Genomic DNA, 20097 nt, shown 5'->3' with positions numbered 1-20097 from the left:
TTATTGGTGGACTGTGAATTATCGACAGCGTAGTCTAGTCCCGCCCCCAGAGTTTGGCGCAACTTTTCATTTTCCATTTTAACCATAGACAGTAAAAGAAATGGAGACAGCGACCCCATTGGATTCAACGGAGACAAATGAAGTCAATTAGAAGTACTCACTTCCTGAGGGTCGAGCGTACTGCGCAGACTCAAACTGAGCTTGATGACATAGATGTGACGTGAGCAACCTGTCTTGGAGACATTGTTAAAAATTTGTCCCGTTGCTTTTATGGAGTCTCAATGGGCTTCTCCCTTGACTTTATGCCTCCACTTCCCTCCGATAGCCCCATAGACAGTAAAAGATTGCCTGCGAGCTTCTCCTCCTGTCCATACCGTAATTTCTCTACTGTGCGACAGAGAGTCGCAGGTTATGACACAATTATAGGCTATTTTTACAAAAACTGCTTCTACGGGGCCATAATATACAAGGTAATTGGGCCTTTTATACATTTTCGTGTTTCTTAAGAAATAATTAATGGACAACTGGAGTCTTTAAACACCTCAGATGTAATGTTATTCACTGTCAAAGTGAAGCCAAAATGAATGGGAGTCAATGGAATGCTAACAGCAGGTGGAGGTCCGCTAATCAATGGCGGCGCCCAGGGAAGCTTCAATGAAATATGAAACCCTGCCCCCCTGGCTTTAACGGGATGAAGGGCTCACATGTGTTCAAGCCATAGATGAGTGTACGTAACTTTGAAAGAAAGTTTATTTCCTATATATATATTTATACATGTTCTTTAAGCTTGTTTATATTGCTGTATGCTGTATTTAACTGTGCTGATATATATACATATCTCTGTGAAGTGAATGCTACCACAAAAGTTCACTGTCTCTGCACATGCGCTCCAATGTGCGCCGTATAAGCGTGATGATGAATAATAATTTACATTTTACTTTAATGTATACATAGTAGAAATGTCAGTGACCCATAATATGTGTATATTAATATAAGACAATTTATAACTGAGAAGCCTTTACAAGGCGATGATCGTATGCATCTCTAATCGATTATGTATACATATATAGGCACGTGTAGTCATGTGTCCTCACGTGTTTGTACATTTGATATTGTTGAGGACTTCCCAGTGGAGATCCCACCCGATAGTAGCCTCAAGTTTACTACGGGGCTGGCTCTTTTACCGGGCAGGAGAAGATGGTATGTCCTGAGCCTCCAAAGTACAGGCATAGTCCTTGGGACCTCCGCCGTTCTCTCTCCCTCTGGGACAGCCGAGCTCTACCCACCTGCATGGGTTTGTGGTCGTCGAAGGGACCGGCCGCGTTCTCTTGACTCGAGCGCCCCCTGTCCGGAGAGATGGTATGGTGCGTAGGACTGGTCTGATGACCCAGGCGATTAATCCGGGGATCAACTCGTAAGGCTAAGTCAATAAGACCGTTCAGTGTGGGGGGCAGCTCGAGGAGGTGGATCTCCTTTTGAACACGTCGGCCAGCCCATGCAGGAATCGATCCCACTGCGCCGCCTTGTTCCACCGGCACGCAGCCGTATTTTCTTCTGAAAATAAGTAAAGTCCTGTTGCATAATGGCAAGCATTCATTGATGGCTTATGCAGTTTTGGATGATGGCTCAGAATGTACCATCCTGCTTCATGATGCAACCTCTCAGAGGACTACCCCTTCACACCTTTTCTCAGGTCCAGCCATTGCTGCTTATAGGCTCTGATCATCACCACTTGATTACCCCCATGGAGCCAGTGCGTTTTGGTCCACCAGGCGGGCCAGCTGCTATCAGGACCAGATTAGGCTGGATACTCCAAGGGCCAGCTAATGTAGTCCAGGATCAAATCCCAGAACAACAATGCTTTCTTACATCTGTGACTTCTGCTTCATCAGAGCTATGACAACACGTGGAAAGGCTTTGGCAGCTTGATGTATAACCATACTGCAATGAGAAAGAGGTGACATGCTCACGTTGCGATCAAGATGCTATAACTCTTCCTGACACAAAGACAGCAAGGTTTAATATAGATGGAGTGAAGAAAATGGAGAGATTGGAGATTGAGAAAATCAGAAATGCCTCAACGGAAAGCGCCTAAAGAATCTGTCCTTCCTCAACTCAAAGCATTGGAAAGACATCTCAGTAAGAGTCCAGAACTCCCACAGGTGTCTAACCAAGAAATTAAAAGGCTGGAGCAATGTGGGTATGTCATTAAACTGGCAGCTGAAGCAGTTGATCAAACTGCTGAATCATGGTACATACCACACCACATGGTACACCATAATAATAAGCATAGAGTAGTGTACAACTGTTCCTTTCTATATCAAGGCCACAACCTTAATGATTACCTGTTGCTTGGGCCTTCTCTTACTTCCATCTTACTAGGAGTTTTGCTTCGCTTTAGAGAGCATGCTATTGCAATCATGAGTGATATCAAAGGCATGTTTCATCAGATTCGTCTGGCCCCAGAGGACAAGCCACTTCTCAGGTTTCTATGGCGCAACATGCAGCGTGATACTCCAGTCAGTGTTTATGAGTGGCAGGTTTTGCAGTTTGGGACTACGTGCAGCATGCTGCACAACATTTGCTGTACTCAAACATGTCCAAGAGAACTCTGATCCAGGAGAAGAAACAAGTGTGACTGTAGAGAAACATTTCTATGTGGACAATTATCTGCAGAGTGTGAGTTCTGCTGACATGGCGACAGAACTAGTGAACAAGCTGAAAGTTCTTCTGGATTCTGATGGGTTCGAGTTAAGACAATGGGCTAGTAACAATCCTTCTGTTGTTTCTCACCTTCCTGTGGAAGCCAGATCAGAGAAAAATTAGCTTTGGCTTTCAGAAAGGAAATGGTATATCTCTGAGTCTACACTGGGTCTCCGTTGGACTTGCCAAGCAGACACACTTGGCTATAAAACTCGACAGAGGGAACCACAAGTTCAAAACAATGAGTTATGTTTACCAGGTCTTAGCTAGTCAGTACTACCAACTGAGCTTTATTATCCCCTACACAACAAGAGCTAAGGTACTGATTCAAAGGCTGTGGGATAAAAAAAACGTGAGTGGGATGACCCATTAATACCAAATGATCTCTCGCAAGCCTGGCATGAATGAGAAGAGGGACTGCAGTACATAAATCGTATTGCCATACCCCGGTGCTACACTAGCACAGAATTAGATTCTGAGTCCTGCATAAGAGACATCCACATATTTTGTGATGCTTCAGATCATGCTTATGGGTCGGTGGTATACCGGAGAACACAGAGTCTTCAAGGCCATGTTAAGGTTGCATTTGTTACTGCAAGATATAGGGTGGCACCAAAACTTTATCTATACCCAGGTTAGAACTTTGTGCAGCACTTAGTGGAGCTCAACTGGCAAGAGTTCTTTAAAAAGGAACTCACCTTGCACATTCAAAGTTTGACTTTGTGGAGTGACTCAAAGACAGTCTTAGCGTGGATCCAGTCATATTCATGCAGATATAAAGTGTTTGTGGGCACATTCAGAAATTCAGGAATTGACTTCTCCTCAAGCATGGCATTATCTGAAGTCTGAGAATAATCCTGCAGCTGCCATTACCCATGGCAAGACACTTAAGCAACTAGCAATGCCAAGTCAGTGGAATCAAGGACCACATTTGTTGTGTCAAGTACCTGGCCTGATGACTCTGAGAAATCGGTCCCAGACAGTACAGAAGAAGAGAAAAAGCTAACCTTCTGCAGTCTAACCATAGTAGACTTCTCTGACCTAACACAAGGATTCTTGCCCCACCAAAGTGTAATAATAAAATCTCCATATTGATCCAGAAGAAGGAGGCGGGAACCGGCGGACAATCAACTGAAACTTTAATAATTCAAAATAAACACAAAACAGCGCATCAGCCCCTCACGGACGACTGATGCGCACAAATAAAAACCAAAACATAAAAATAAAGCCCAGGCCTGGTCCTCTCTCGTCCTTCACTGTCGTCGCTCCAGTTTTATATCCTTCCATCTCCTATGTGGGACTCCAGACCGGTGGTGGGTCGCAGGTGTAGCTCATCTCCAATCACTCCACCGGCCTCACTCCTTGTTCCCACGTCCCTCTGCCCCACCCCACTCGTCACACACAGTTTTAATCAATTGGTAGAACATAAAGCCCAAGAACTGTTAATACAAGCAAATCAGACAAAAGATCTGCCCAAGACTATGTAGCTGCTGAGATCTCACTCCTAAAGAAGGCCCAATCTAAGTGTTTCCCAATTGATCTTAAATTATTAACAGGTGGTCAATCCTTGCATTCCAACAGCAAATTAATATACCTTGCACCAGAGCTTGATCAGTCTACTGGGCTCATAAGAGTTGCTGGCCATCTGCGACATAGTGAGATACTCAAACCAGATACAGCCTATCCAATTGTACATGATCCCAAACACCCAGTCAGTAGACTCCTAATCCAGTATTACGATGAGAAACTTTGTCATTCTGGCCCAGAAAGGGTATTTGCTGAATTATGCCGCAAATACTGCATCATTAGAGTCCGTGAGGCAGTACGACGGCACCAACATCAATGTCAGGAATGCAGAAAATGGCGAGGCAAGCCTGAAGTGCCAAAGATGGCAGATTTGCCACCAGCCCGACTTCGTCTCTATGGCCCAGCATTTTATTCAACTGGTGTTGATTGTTTTGACTGGGGAATTGTTGTATGTATGACAACCAGAGGAGAGGATTCTAAACTCTTGGGCTATGTGTCATCAGATAAAGCAGATATGGATCCCATTACCCCAAACAGTCTTTTATTGGGGGGGCTAGACCCTGATTTACCCCAAATTTGTATACCCTGAGTCAGAATTACTTAGCAGAAAATGCTGGAGACACAGTCAGGTCATTGCCGACAATTTTTGGGCACACTATCAGAATCAGGAGATACTTACCTGAGCTTCAAACTCAGAACAAGAGGATGACTGAAACTGACAAAGACCTAAAGACTGGGACAGTAGTGATGATAGTGGATCACCAGTTGCCTCGAGCCCTCTGGCCAGTGGGTAAGGTCTCAGCCACAGTACCAAAATCCAAACTCCTGAAATGCAAGTACAGGGTCGGAAATATATCCAACCAGTGAGTAAACTGGTCTGTTTGCCGCCATTACTTGATGATGACAAGGACCAGTAAGCCTTTTCTAAAGTATAATTTACTAAATTGGGGCGGCTGTTGAAAAGGCTTATTATGTTTACTGGTTTGTTTTATTCTTATTGGGGGACTGTGAATTATTGACAGTGTAGTCTAAGTCCCGCCCCCAGAGTTTGACGCAACATTTCATGTTCCGCTTTAATGCGATGAAAGGCTTGTGTGTATTCAAGCCATAGATGAGTGTACTTAACTTTGAAAGTAAGTTTATTTCCTATATATATTTATACATATATAGCTGCGGTAGGGAACTTTTGACGCTCTAGCGGTTAATAAACAGAACTGCTTGCGTCTTGCGGAAGAACATCGTAGCCGGAACTACTTCTCTCTGTTTATGTCTATGAAGAATCACAAATGTACTGGGTTACTCCGCCGCGGTATCCTCGAAGCAATCTAAAATAGTCCGAATATAAACACTTATTATAGGTGCACCCTAGTGATTCAGGACAAGCCAAAAACAAGGTTTGGAAAATTGATTCATGGTGTACTCACTTATTATATACATTTTTCTACATTTTGAACACAAACAAAGTTACGGACCGCAGCTCTGATTGGTTATTTTTTACCGGGAGCGATGGAGTTTCTGCAAATGGCAATAGGACCACTGGGAGGAGCCAGAGGAGCTTGATTTTTTTCACAGATTATCTGTCTCATATTCTACTGTCAGGACATAATGACAGGTTTAATAAATATGTAAAAAATATTTTTTTACATAAGTTCCCTACAGCACCTTTAAGCTTGTTTATATTACAGTATGCTGTATTTAACTGTGCTGATATATATTGTATACATTTCTCCATGAAGTTAATGCTAGTGTAAATGTTCACTGCCTCTGCATGTGCGCTCCAATGTGCGCCGTATAAGTGTGATGACGAATAATAATTTACATTTTACTCTAATGTATACATAGTAGAAATGTCAGTGACCCATAATATGTGGATTGATAAGACAAATTATAACTGAGAAGCCTTTACAAGGCGATGATCGCATGCATCACTAATCGATTATGTATACATAGGCACGTGTAGTCAGGTGTCCACACGTGTTTGTACATTTGAAATGGGTGTATATTTGTAATTTATTGCTGTGACGTTTACATTACATTTACATTTATTCATTTAGCTGACGCTTTTATCCAAAGCGACTTACAATTGCTACATATTGAGAGTGAGGAGTCACGTGCCGATTTGGGTTGATTTGGGAGGGGTCTGAGCCAATTGACCATGATGGCAGGATACGCTATCGGTTGCCAGGGGCAATGCCTTCAGAACTTCACAGAGGCGTGACTAAACATTTCAGAGATCTTTAATTTTTGCGCATTTATTTTGTCGGCGGGACAGATCGAGACGGATCTACGAATACGAGAAAGAAAAGGAAGAAAGTAAAGCAATGCAAAAACACAAGGCGAAAGAAAGGGGACCTTACAGGAACAAGCTCACACCAAGCGCAAAACAGCGGTGTTTGGAGAAGCTCTCAGGCATCAAAAAAATCGACCCATATGCGAGCTCCCTGCAGCGGCACAGAGACCTGAACCATTTACCTCCATGCACACATATGGACATTGGAAAATTATATTTTTTATGATGTAAGTCACCTCGCATTCACAGTGTTAATAGCTTTAATCTAACCAGGAGATTTACAACTTGCAATCACACATTTAACTGCCCTAGCAAACCCAGAACTGGTTTGTCCACTTTACAGCCCCCAACACAAAAACCTGGTACAGTATATGTCATCGGGTCATATGTCAACTAAACATAGACAGCTTTAGCCTACATCAAATCATGTTGGAAACGTACGTATACATTGAACATCTCGTTACAATCTAGTGTTTATGAAACAGTCGCAGTTAATAACTTTGTCATTTTGGTCAAGAAGTGCATTCTAAATGCAATGTAATTACAATACACTAAAACGCATGTGAACAAACTTACTTTGGCCAGTACAACACTGTTTTCATCACCTGCTGTAGATGGACCCAGCCACAGCAGAAAGCCTTGTAACTTTCCAAAGACTTGTGGCTTTTAAACTCCTGCATAGTGTAGTAACTTAAACCAAAAATAATATAATTCCCAATGTCCATATGTGTGCATGGAGGTAAATGGTCCAGGTCTCTGTGCTGCTGCAGGGAGCTCGTATGGGTCGATATTTTGGATGCTAGAGCGCTTCTCCAAATACCACTGTTTTGCGCTTGGTGTAACCTAAAAAAAAAAACTGTATTCCATTGTTCCTATGTTTTCCATATGTATCGTGAGAGGTACTGGAGCAGTTTTTAACGCAGCAGTAACTTCCAGGCATGGTAAAACAGTGGAGAATTGCGAGAACCTCCTCTACTACAGAGTTAACAACACATGTAAACAATCCTGTTTTGCCGCCGGTATCCTGCCAACATGGCGGAGACTGTGATATTGAGGGAGGGGCTTTGTGCTATGACGACAACTTCTCATTCTCAATTTCAGAGGTCGCACGCCTCTAGAGCAACTAGGGGTTGAATGTCTTGCTAAGGGACACAATGGTGTCTCACAGTGCTGTGAATTGATTATTATATTTCTGTTTTAATTATAGAAAAACCACACACACGTTTGTAAACCCATACACAATCATAAATACAGTATGTCAGCTGGCTTGAAACTTTATTAAAAGGAGTGATTGGACTCATGGACTTATGTGGATTCTTACTGATGCCCTTTGACGATCCAATCTAAACCAAACCAGTTCAAGTAACATACTTTACAAGAGGTTTGTCATTCCAAATCTGTGACTTCTCAAGTATTGCATCTTAATTCATTCAAGTCCCCCAAAACGGCTGGTCTTCAACGTAAGACAAATGCATGAGAGGACAGGATAATAATGAGACTCTCAATGGGGAATCGGTTCAACACTGCAGCTGGAACTGCTCACCAGTTCAGCATTGATCAAGCTTAGGATCTGTCTCGACAAGCTTAAGAGAAGTCGGACTGAAAGTGACCAAGCCTCTCATCAGCAGAAAGAATCAAAAGGCTAGAGTCACCTCAGTTTGCTGAGGTTTATGTTGTGTGGAGAGAGGAGATCTGGTCCAAAGTTCACTTTAATGATGAGAGAAAGTTTAATTTACTTGGGTCTGATGGGAAACGTTTTTTTCGCCATCACACAGAGGAAAGACTGAAGCCCAAGTGTGTAAAGAAGTCAGTAAAATGCGGAAGAGGAAGTGTGATGGTTTGGAGGAGCAGGAGTTGGGCCTCTGGTACAGATGCATGGCAGATGAATGCAAATGTTTATCAGACAGTAACATGCAGTTCAAGCTTCTCACAATCAGTGTGCAATTTTCATGCAAACCAATGTTCAAGTCACACTGCAAAACAGGAAAAGCAGTTCCTTTCAGTTGAAAACCCAGAATCCTGATCAAAACCTGATTGAAAATCTCTGGGAAATTTTGGTGACAGATGGCTAAGAAACCCACCATAGTTACTGAACTATGGAAGAGAGTGGAAGAAGAATGGAGCAAGATCACAGCAGTGCAGTGTGAGAAACGAATGCTGTCCTACGGCCGCAGATGTGCTGAAGTCACTCAAAGTGAGGGCCTCTACACATTTCTGACAGCCGTAACCTTCCCGGATTTTAGTTGTAATCTTCCTTTCAGTGGTTACTGTTCTCTTATTTTCTAATTTCATTTCATCTAACATGTTAGTGGTTTATTCACAGCTAATATTCCTTCAAATTCTGAGCAATGAAGATTATACATTTTTCGGAAAAATATCAAGAATTTTTAGATTGTTTTCTAATTTTGTTCTCCACTGTACACAGTTTCTTGAGCAGCAAATCAGTATATTAGAATAATGTCTGAAAGATCATGTGACACTGATGCTAAAAATTCAGCTTTACCATCAAACCACATTTTTGCGGCATATAAAACAATCACAATATTACTGTATTTTTGACCAAATACGCAGCCATGGCAAGCTTCTTTCAAAAACATAAAAAAAAACCTTCTAAAAAATTATATTATCTTAAACTGTTCATTTGTGAAATGAACATTACTTGGACACATTCACTTCTGGTAACAGAGCACTCTAACTTATAATGCAGCAGTACAATGAGCAAAACAAATAAATTTGACTTGAAATCTTTATTTAAAATGTAAAAAATGTATGAGAAAATTGTCTACCCCATAAATAGTCTACACCAACAACATGTTTATTAGATCCTGTACCCACTAAATTACTGAAACAGTTGTAGCAGAAAAAACGCTTCTCAATATTGTTTACTCGCTGTTATCTTTAGGTCACGTCGCAAAGCCATTCAAGTTGGCAGTTATTAAGCCTCTTACTAAACCACAACTACTAGATCAACTAAATCTGATCAATTGTGCTCCTTCCTGCAAAAAAAAAGATCTCTTGATGAATTTCAGTCAGGTTTCAGGCCCCAACATAGCACAGAAACTGCACTTTTTTAAAATGACAAATTACTTGCATCAGATAAAGGCTGCATCTCATTGCTAGTTTTACTAGATCTTAGTGCTGCATTCGTCACTATAGATCATGACATACTCATAGATCGATTACAAAACTATACAGGTATTCAAGGACAGGCTCTAAGATGGTTTAGATCCTACCTGTCCGATCGCTACCATTTTGTTTATTTAAATGGGGAGTCATCTCATTTATCACCAGTAAATATGGAGTGCCACAAGGATCTGTACTAGTTCCCCTTCTATTTTCAATATACATGTTGCCCCTTGGTAATATTATTAGAAAATACGGGATTAGTTCCTGTTATGCAAATGATACTCAGTTATATATAAAATGTGTAAAAATTATATGTAAAATGACTTAAAGGCGGCACTGGCTCAGTGGTTCATGTAGGTTGTCTACAAACCGGAAGGTTGGTGGTTCGATCCCTGGCTCCACCTGACCAAATGTCGAGGTGTCCTTGAGCAAGACACCTAACCCCAGCTGCTCCTGACGAGCTGGATGGTGCCTTGAATGGCAGACACCGCAGTTGGTGTGTGAATGAGTGGGTGGATGGGTGAATGTGAGGCAAATTGTAAAGCGCTTTGGATGGCCATGTGGTCTGTTGAAAGCGCTATATAAATGCAGTCCATTTACCATTTAAAAAAAATGACTTACCTGCAATTGGTTCCCACTCTGTGTTTTCTGTCACGATCGGTGTACAGGAAACACAGAGAGGGAACCAATTGCAGGTAAGTCATTTATTAAGGGATAATCCAAAGGGGTAAACAGTCCAGGCAGGGTCAAAACCAGAAAGGCAAGGCAAGGCAAGGCAAGGCAAGGCAAGGCAAGGCAAGGCAAGGCAAGGCAAGGCAAGGCAAGGCAAGGCAAGGCAAGGCAAGGCAAGGCGGACGTGAATAATACTCAGACATTAAACAAGGACTCCGTAACACAGACTCAGACAGACTGGGTATAAATACACAGAAGGATAATGAGGGAACAGGAGACAGGTGGGGAACAATCAATTACACAACAAGGAGGAAGGTGACCAAATAAGGGAACAGGAAGTGATAAGGTGACAGACACCGTGAGAAAGGGGGACATCTAGTGGAACCCCAGGGAACACAACCCAGACACTGTGACAGATGTACTGTTACTTCCTCTACTGTCAAAAATCTGGGTGTTATATTAGACAGCAACTTGTCTTTTGTAAACCATATGTCCCATGTTAAAAAAACAGCATTCTTCTATCTTAGAAACGTTGCCAATATACGAAACCTTACCTGTTTCTGATGCAGAAAAGCTAGTTCATGCATTCATGACCTCTAGACTGGACTATTGTAATGCACTGCTACAGTAGGTGGTTGTCCTGCATCTTCAATAAACAAGCTACAGGTAGTCCAAAATACAGCGTTCCTACCAGATTACATTGTAAAAAGGGCAATATAAATAAACTTAAATTGAATTTAATCTTACAGATATAATGGACACAAATAAGAAGCATATTCTTATATAAAATTATGTACATTCAGTTGTGTATTTATTAGTAATACTATCTCATTTGTGTCAACATGTGCAAGGTTTTCCATGTTAAATTATAAGGTTTAATGTGCAGAGATGCCTATAATACATTTGTAGGCTGAAATCCCTGAAAAGTGTAAGCCACGTGTCACTGAGGATCTATCAAAACTGTGCTCTCGTTTATCTGAGCATTCTGACCTGCCTAGCATTAGCTCAACCAATGGCTGGAGTTTGTGGCAGGAACATTCATTTTGCCGACCAATGGCAAAAGAGGAAAGTATTCTGGAGACCTGTATAGTCCTTTGATGAGGCTAGTGACACAAAAAATATGTGTCAACTTTAAAAGTTGCAGCTAGTGTGAAGGACTGTAAATGTTAAAATCTGTGCGTAGTTCTGCAAGACCTCTCATGGATACATTTGTGTCATTTCATGAATTACACTTGTCTTATAACTCTTTTCCATGTTATTAAAAAGTACACATGGTTCTTCAGTAAAACTGTCCTTTTCTGATGGTTACATTGAAGGCACTACAGTACAGATTAAACATCCTGAGGTGTGAAAAGTTAATTTGCTTTAACAGAAGGCAAAAAATGTCTTTCGTAGTCCGAGACACATTGCTGGTGCCACCACTCATCATCATCACCATCATCATCCTTCTCTTCATCAGTGTCGACCATCTCGCTATACTCCTTTGCCCAAGTGTCAGGCTTTGAAATGTTTCCTCTGTTAGATTCCTCAGGCTGATCTCCACCTTCACTTGTTTTGCCCAGTTCATCTGGCACCTGAAAATTTTGGGGTTCCACATCAATTAAAATATTCTCTGATTCAGTCTCTGATGGAGGAGTAGGTGTGTTAGGATCCAGGTTCTCCACAATCTCCAGCTCCGAGATCTTTAGGGTCAACTCAGAAGGAGAACAGAGCCGTGGCCACACATGCTGGAAGAAAAGCCAAGACGTGAACAAATATACGTGATCTCTCTTTCATAAGGAACACTCAAAAGACTTTAGATTCTCACCTGAATGTTCATATGTTTAAACGTTTTACTGTTTATTGGATCTGGGATCTTCACAAAACACAGAGTTGCTTTGCACCTAGAGAGCAGATATTAATTCATTTATCACAAAATGTTGAGTTCATCAGTTCCACTAATTTTGTACACCGTATGCAAGATGATAATCCTATGCATACAATGCTTGTTTTCAGAATACTATCACCTACTCATAATAACTAATAATGGATCTGCATATCTTAAAATAGGTGGACTTTTTGTAAAATCTGACAGCTGCCATTGAGCTATTTATATTCGCCACACACACACTCACATCTTCTGTGTCATAACAATGTGGTGTGACGGCATGATGACCACGTATGGAATTAATGGAATTGAACATCAGCTGGATCCAAATCAGTGGCTGATCTTTTGAAGCATTCATAGAAACTAAAGTTTTTGCATCCATATTTGACCTCAAAGCATTCTAGTTCCCCAGGTTGGGAACCACTGTGGTAGAATTAGGATTTATCTTCACTGGACTAGCCAAGCTCATTGTTTCTGGGACACTCACACAGAATGCCTTTGAAAAAAGTGAGACGTGGATGGTGGAATGTGTACATCTAACACGTATTTATGTAGAAAAACTATAGAGCACAGCGTAATGGAAAAAAAACGCATTCTGTGTGAACCAGCTTTTAGAAGGGGGTGTCCATGAACTTTCGACCATATAGATGGAATTATGATGAAAGGCAATACTTACACCAATGTAAAAACCCAAACTAATACCAGGAACATCAATAATGGTATGAATACAGCAAACAGTATTGTGTTAACATCACCTAGGAGATGAGATGGATAGAAATGATTGGTTTACTACCTAAAGCTAAATTAATCTACATAATTTATGCAAAACAAGGACCTACTAGTATTCTGGATAATGCATGCAATGTAAATCCCAAAGGAAGAGAGAAACGGCCAGTCTTCCTCATACTTACGGTCTTTCTCATTGGTGGAGAAAGTGGTGTATCTCCTGTTGCCTTCCCCAGCAGCGCTCACAGCGCTCACCCAGACCTGGTACTGTTGGGCCGGCTGCAGTTCTGACAACAGCACACTGGTTCTGTCACTGCTAATCTTAGACCCTGTTACACAGGCCATAGGACACAGATATACACTACTATTCAAAGTTTATAGTCAGTACAATCTTCTTATGCTCACCAAAAATATAGTAAAAACATCAATATTGTGCAAAATTATAATTTTTTTTTAAATCCTTTTCTATTTGAATATGTTTTCAAATGTCATTTATTCCTGTGATGCAAAGCTGTATTTTCAGCATTATCCATCACTCTAGTCTTCAGTGTCACATGATCCTTCAGAAATCATTCTGATATGCTGACTTAATGCCCGCGATCTTCTGGGAGAAGTGCCCATACAAGGAATTCCGGCCTTTATGTGATCATACAGGGTCAGTGATTTTTCTCTTTGTGTTTTGTTGTTTTATTAACGTTAAATAGTTCACCCAAAAATAAAAATTCTGTCAGCTGTCCGTCAATTCTGTTATAGTGTTTTATATTTATACCACCATTTACTCACTCAAAAGTGGTTTTAAACATGAATGAGTTTCTTTCTTCTTCTAAACATAAATGCTATGTGGAAAATCAAACAGTTGCTGGTCTACAATGACTTACATAGTATTTTTTTTGCTACTATTAAATTCAAATGTGATTACACACATTCTTTAAAATATCTTACTTTGTGTTCAGTACAAAAAATAAATTAATACAGGTTTGGGAGTAAATAATGACAGAAATGACATTTTAGGATGATCAATCCCTTGACAGTAATGACAGTAAGCTACATGTTAAAATAGTCCTACTGTCCCTTTAAGACCTGCACACATCTAATATACAGGCACTTATATGTTTTTCTCTCAACTGTTTACTTTCATTTTAGACATAACCAACTGGGTCTACATGTAAAACTTGTGTGTTTTTACAGTATTAGCACAAAAGATAACTTAGTTCAATAGTCAGGCGCTGTCTGACAGGCTTTAGCGTGCGTGCTTCGGGTGCAGAGACAGATCAATGCGCAAATGAAACAATTAAAAGCACATGCAAATAATGAGAGAGTAACTCTACCACTGAGTTAACACTGCTGTGAATGCATGTGGTGTTGTACAGTATATGACGGAGGCTCCAGAACTACAGTGTAGCACAATATTTTTTCAAAAATAGATTGTGGAAACATTTTTATCGTCCACGATCAAAAATCGTCATATCACACACCCCTACCCCAAAGGAGTGTATTTGGCACAGAAATACCTGTGCCATGTTTAGCATGAGAATCAAACTTTTTAACAGTGTACATAAGTCAGAATGCATGAAATTGCATTAGATCTCCCCTTTAAAGGAGTGACCATGGGTTACCTGTTTCTTTGATGCCCACTAAGTAATGCAGGATGACACCTTTGCTCTCATTTACAGGGATGGGGCTCCATGTCAAAGTGGCAGAGGAGTGAGAGATGTTATTCACACTGATCTCTGGGACTTCAGGAGGAACTGGCGGGGGAGATGAAGAGATGACACAAACATGAAGGCTAGAAAACCTGATTATGGGATCTCACATTTACTAGCCAAGTTCTTTGAGCCCTAAAACATGCTCAGTGTGAGAAAATGTCTTATGAATGGAATGCATTACAATTTTTCTAAATCCAAGTGAATGGTACTGTCGCAATTCACAAGCTAATTATTTACAATGCAATACACTTTTAAAATGAATGCATCTTTTAACAAATAAGATAGCTGATGTAACCTTTTGTCAGAGCGGTTGTAAAAGGATGCCAGTATTAATTCCTGGTAATGATAATTGAAAGAATTTTGACCTTGTGCTGTATTGTACCATTTGCAAATAAAACTGGAAAAGCCCCATTTTATGTGCTATCTTGTGGACTATTGTCAATTAAATAAAAGTGCATTCAGTGATTTAAGAAATGGCATACCTCCTTCAAGTGTGTATGCAATCTCTGAACTGAGGAAGGTGCTGTGGTTGTTGAAGACAGCGAACAGTGACACATTATACGCTGTGTAGTTCCTGAGGTCACCTGTGGATGGAGGCAAACACAAAATCACTGTCAGCATCAGGCCGCACTACAGCTTTCACTCTCTCTCTCACACACCGGCACACACACACACACCTTTGAGTGTGACAGATCTCTGGGTTCGGTTTACTCTGACCCAGTTCAGGCACGAGGGAGGTACCACAGACACGTGCTGTACCACATACTCCAGGACGCTCTCAGAGAACTGTGGGTGTACGGCCCATGAGACCAGCAGCATCTGGTTCTCACCTATTACACTCAGATTCACCTCAGGCGTCGTCTGTCCTACAGGGCATAAACATCATATAACAGAAGATATAATTCTACACTACCTTTCAAAATGTTTGTGGTCGGTAAGATTTGAATGTTAAGGCTGCATTCATTTGATCACAAATAGTGTAAAAACAGTACTACTGTGAGACAATTCCAAATTCAGTATTTTATTGTATTTTTAAAAAATTCATGTGATATCAAAGCTGAATTTCCAGCATCATTACTCCAGTCTTCAGTGTCACATGATCCTTCAGAAATCATATTAAGATACTGATGTGCTGCTTTCGATCAGAATTTGGCATTGACATACCCCTCACAGCAAACGGCATGAATGTGGGGTCTGATGTGCCCATTGAGGTGTTGGCTGACACAAAAACTCCCATAACACCCGGCTTGAGTGGGACACTCAACCGCAGGCAGCTCTGTTCAGCAGGATGTTGACTTTCAGTGTCTCTCCGCTGCCTGGTGAACTGCGTGCCATTTTCAAGCTGCAGCGTGACAATATAGCTGATAACGTCCCCTCTAGCCTGAGACAGAGGCATCTCCTGAGCGACAGAAAACGACAGCGAGACACAGTCAAATGTTGACTGCTCATGCATGATCTACTGTACCACTAAACGTACTGATGCATTATGGGAGTACAGTCTACCTTCCAATAGACGTTACAGGAAGATTTGTCAGAATTAGGGGCACAGTCACTCCAAACATCCAGCTGTCCAACTGGTGCTGAAAAGAGACAATATTACAGACACATCAGAGTCATTATCACTGATTTTGTTATATAAATGACTGAAACGTGCAGACTAAATGTACTGAATAAATGTCATTTTAAATATATATTCAGTTATTATAAACTGTAGTAACATTTCACTGTTGTTACTGTATTTTTGATCTAATAAATGTAGCCTTGGAGAGAGCCAAATGATCCAAAACATTAGAGGGAGTCATTCTGGATACACAACATGGTGGTGGCTCTTGTTTTAATCCAAACTGCTTTTGTATATAGAACTCGAAAACAGGAGACACATCCATATTCTCCTGCTGTGTGAATGTGCATCAAGAACATCTTCAATAAAACGATTAATGAGTGCATCAGCGTCTTCCATAATGAGGGGTCGTTCTCTGACCTGCAGGAGGCGTCCTGACTGAATACACTGAACTCCAGGAACTCATGACTTTCTCTTCATGTCCACAGTGGCATCGAACACGAAAACTGTACTCTGTGAATGGCTGGGGGTCGTCCAACACATACGTGACCTGGCGATCACCCACCTGCACAATGAGAATTCAACAGAGACACAATTTGCTTGGAACTAACCTCTGACACTGTAAAATGAATGAGTCATCTTTGATGGTAGTCTTGAACAAGAACACATTTACATTAAAGAAGCAAACATTGTTAAAAAAGTTAGTAGTAAATACAAAACGCTGTTGTGCTTCTTCTCCTGGAACTAGTTTATAATCTGTATCTTATTGAGACTTCCATGTTTGAAAACAATCCGATTTTGATTCTTGAATCCCCAACATTTTGATGGATGCCATTAAATTGCAGATGGATTTTCTTCACTATAGAAACTCAGTTTACAAAAGCACTTTTGAACACGTGAACTGCACCCCTGAAGCCAGTGACTTCAAAGCTTAAAGGAAAATGAAGAAATATTCTTCCAAATCAGAATAGAGTCAGATCGATCTCCTCTCACCTCTATCCAGTCCATGTGACTGTTCTCATGGTACTGCACTTGACAGCTCTTGTCTAAGGGCCCCAATCCATCACAGTACATGTCCCAGATCAACTCCAGCGGCACAGAGGTGAGCTTAATATTGTATGGGGGGTCTGGCCGTTCTAAGAAAAAATTGGAAAGAACATTTTTTTTAATATATAAGCTGGCACAAAGTTACCAAACCTCTGAACTCTTGTATATATCTATGGAGTAGAATATCAGAGACTCTGGAGGTGTCGCACACACTCTTTCTTTACATTTATTAATAATAATCATCAGAACAATGTGTACACTGGCTAATTTACAGTGCTTCAAGAAAGCAAGTGATGGTTTATAATATATTAAACATGACTTACTGATATGACCCGTGTTGAAGTCAGACTTTTCGGACTGTGCAGAACCCAGCACGTTTTTGGCAGTGACCCATGCTGTGGTGGAAGTGCTTTTCATATACTCAGTCCGCTTTATGACTGCACTCTCACTACTGCTTTCCCGGGATTTAATTTTCCTTTATATAAACACAGACAACAACAACAACAACAACAACAACAAAAAACATTGTCAGATGCTCAAACACAAAGTCCATGTATAATGCAATGGTGGTGTTAATAAGAAAACACACACCCATCATAATCTTTCCAGTGAAGGGTGTAAACAGTAGGAATCATTGGCTCATTGGATTTGGTCCAAGAGCAGGAAATGTCTTCTACTTCCAAGTCTTCAACAGCACAAACGGGGCGGGACGGGGGAGAAGGTGGATCTTTAAAAGATGCAAGATTGTCAAACTTTGTTGAGGGAAGCCATCCAAAAGAAACAAAAACCAAGACAGTGTGCTGCAAGAGCCCCATTACTGTTTAAACTGAGAAAACAGAAGTCATGTGGGGAAATCTGCAAAAGAAAGCCACCAGAGTGTCGCACACATTACATCCTTGGCTATTTTGGGACACCATCTCATCACAAAAGCATTTCTCAAAGACAAAACAAATTAAGCTCTGTTACCAAATAAGAGTTCCCTATTCAGCAGTTGCCTTTCATCAAAATGATTCACATTGCATTAAAGTATGCATTTTATCAATTCGTGCATTTCCTTGCAATCAACCCATGCTCTACTGTTTGAGCTACAGCAACACAACTTTCAGTCTTGCGCTTACAGTGCTAAGTGGATTACTTATAAATAGACCTTAGTCAGCGTGACTCGGATGTGAGGGATAGAAGTACAGTGCATTCAGTGAAATATACTGTTGTTTAACAACAAACCAATTGTTTAGCTGACGAAATGTCTCTCGGATAAAAGCCTTTGGTAGTCGAAAACGTCATAAAAGAGTTTCGAAAGTTGTGAAAATTGCATGCTGTGGGACCTTTCCACATTGCGTGCCATTGACTGCAAGTCTATCCTTCACAGCCTCGTTTTCATCCGAGTTCATTTCAATATAGTGTCTAACCTGAGTTTGCTGTAGTCCATTTCTGAACACGGATTATAATTACATTATGAAACTGTAGTAACATAATCTGCTACATTATACATTTTATGTAACATAATCCGACTACTTTTTGGGTACTTTTCCCCCTAACTTGTTCATTCATCTTAATTGTTTATGAACACCCAAATGCTGTAGTGATTGGGATCAAACAAATCCCTTCATTGTGTTCATCTAGTGAACGAAACATTTCCAGAGCTAGTAATGAGGTCATTCCAGATGAATGGTCAATTCTGTCATACTCACAGCCTCCTCTCACTGTAACGTTGCAGGTCTCTGCTGTATTTCCATTGCACGTGCAGCGAATATTCTCTATGTCTTCTGTTGCTATAGATAAGCTGATAGTTTCATTGGTACTGGCACATGTGCTGGGAAACTGATGTCTGTGGTCCTGGGTGATAACATTAAGCTGGCAGACATCACAACTGTTTGCTCTTGCCAGTGAACTCGTGTGGCACACGACAGACACATTACGTGCCACAGGAAGAGCTTGATTCCACCAACAGTTTAAAACCACTTCACAAGAGGCTGAACAAATAAAAAAAGACAAGAATAGCAAGTTGAGGCAACAGAGCTATGATGAACTCAGATACATACAAAAATGCAGAGAAAAGTGACCAAAAGAGTTTTGGGGCTCATAATGAGTCTCAATGGATTGTGACATTCTTTCATAATATATATATATATATATATATATATATATATATATATATATATATATATATATATATATATATATATATATATATATATATAATTGAAACAACATAGTTTTACAAAAAGTAGGTTTAAAGTATGAAACAACCACTTTATTGCATAAATAACAATATATTGTCACTTACATGTATATGATAGAATGAAATATTGAAAACGAAATACTTTTGCTCACCTTGAGAGCATATCCACAGGTAAAGTATTATAATAAAATGCACTTTGACCTTCCTCCATGCCATCGCTCATGGCACTCGGGCAAGCAAAAAAAGTCCAGTGTGACGCAACGTCCGAATTACAGAGTCACGGAAAGTCCTCGCTCAGAGACTTGATTGTTTCGCTCCAGAGTCACATCGTTGACCCACATCCGCGTTTTTCTCTGTCGTCAAACTTATTTTCACGAATCAATGAAAAACAGTAGGCTACTATTCGTCTTTACATCCTGGAACGAGCATTTTCCATTTGCTGTGATCTTGTTCCTTTTTTGTTTAATTTTCGTAGATTAAGTTGCAGTCAGCGTGCACAAACCTCTTCAAATGACACACAGTTCATCTCTCTTCACGTGTAAACATACAGTAGCTCGAGTCACGCCTGTTTCACAGAAAGCGCATCACAAGACTCCGCCCATACCCCGCCTGCGCTTAACCAACCAACCATCAAAAAAAAAAAAAAAAAAAAACTATAAATGCATTCTGTAAATGCAATGACCTTTAGGG

General features: G+C 40.6%; 1 protein-coding gene across 1 annotated transcript; it reads right to left on the bottom strand.

Annotated features, from left to right (window-relative positions):
- Positions 1-11107: 11107 nt before the first annotated feature.
- Positions 11108-19947, bottom strand: LOC127941493 (interleukin-6 receptor subunit beta). Its single transcript, XM_052536574.1, has 15 exons — positions 19560-19947; positions 18917-19198; positions 17817-17952; positions 17549-17700; positions 17172-17314; positions 16599-16743; positions 16121-16197; positions 15782-16016; positions 15295-15483; positions 15100-15201; positions 14528-14659; positions 13097-13240; positions 12862-12940; positions 12126-12201; positions 11108-12045 (listed from the first exon to the last, which is right to left on the bottom strand). Exons 1-15 carry the CDS (start codon positions 19621-19623, stop codon positions 11674-11676), a joined length of 2328 nt encoding a protein of 775 aa, XP_052392534.1. The 5' UTR covers positions 19624-19947; the 3' UTR covers positions 11108-11673.
- Between the last annotated feature and the right edge of the window lie 150 nt (positions 19948-20097).

Source organism: Carassius gibelio, chromosome A3 (assembly GCF_023724105.1).
Source record: "Carassius gibelio isolate Cgi1373 ecotype wild population from Czech Republic chromosome A3, carGib1.2-hapl.c, whole genome shotgun sequence".
NCBI classification, from domain to species: domain Eukaryota; kingdom Metazoa; phylum Chordata; class Actinopteri; order Cypriniformes; family Cyprinidae; genus Carassius; species Carassius gibelio.
Note: the sequence above shows the minus strand (reverse complement) of the source record. Positions and strands in the feature narration are given on the sequence as shown.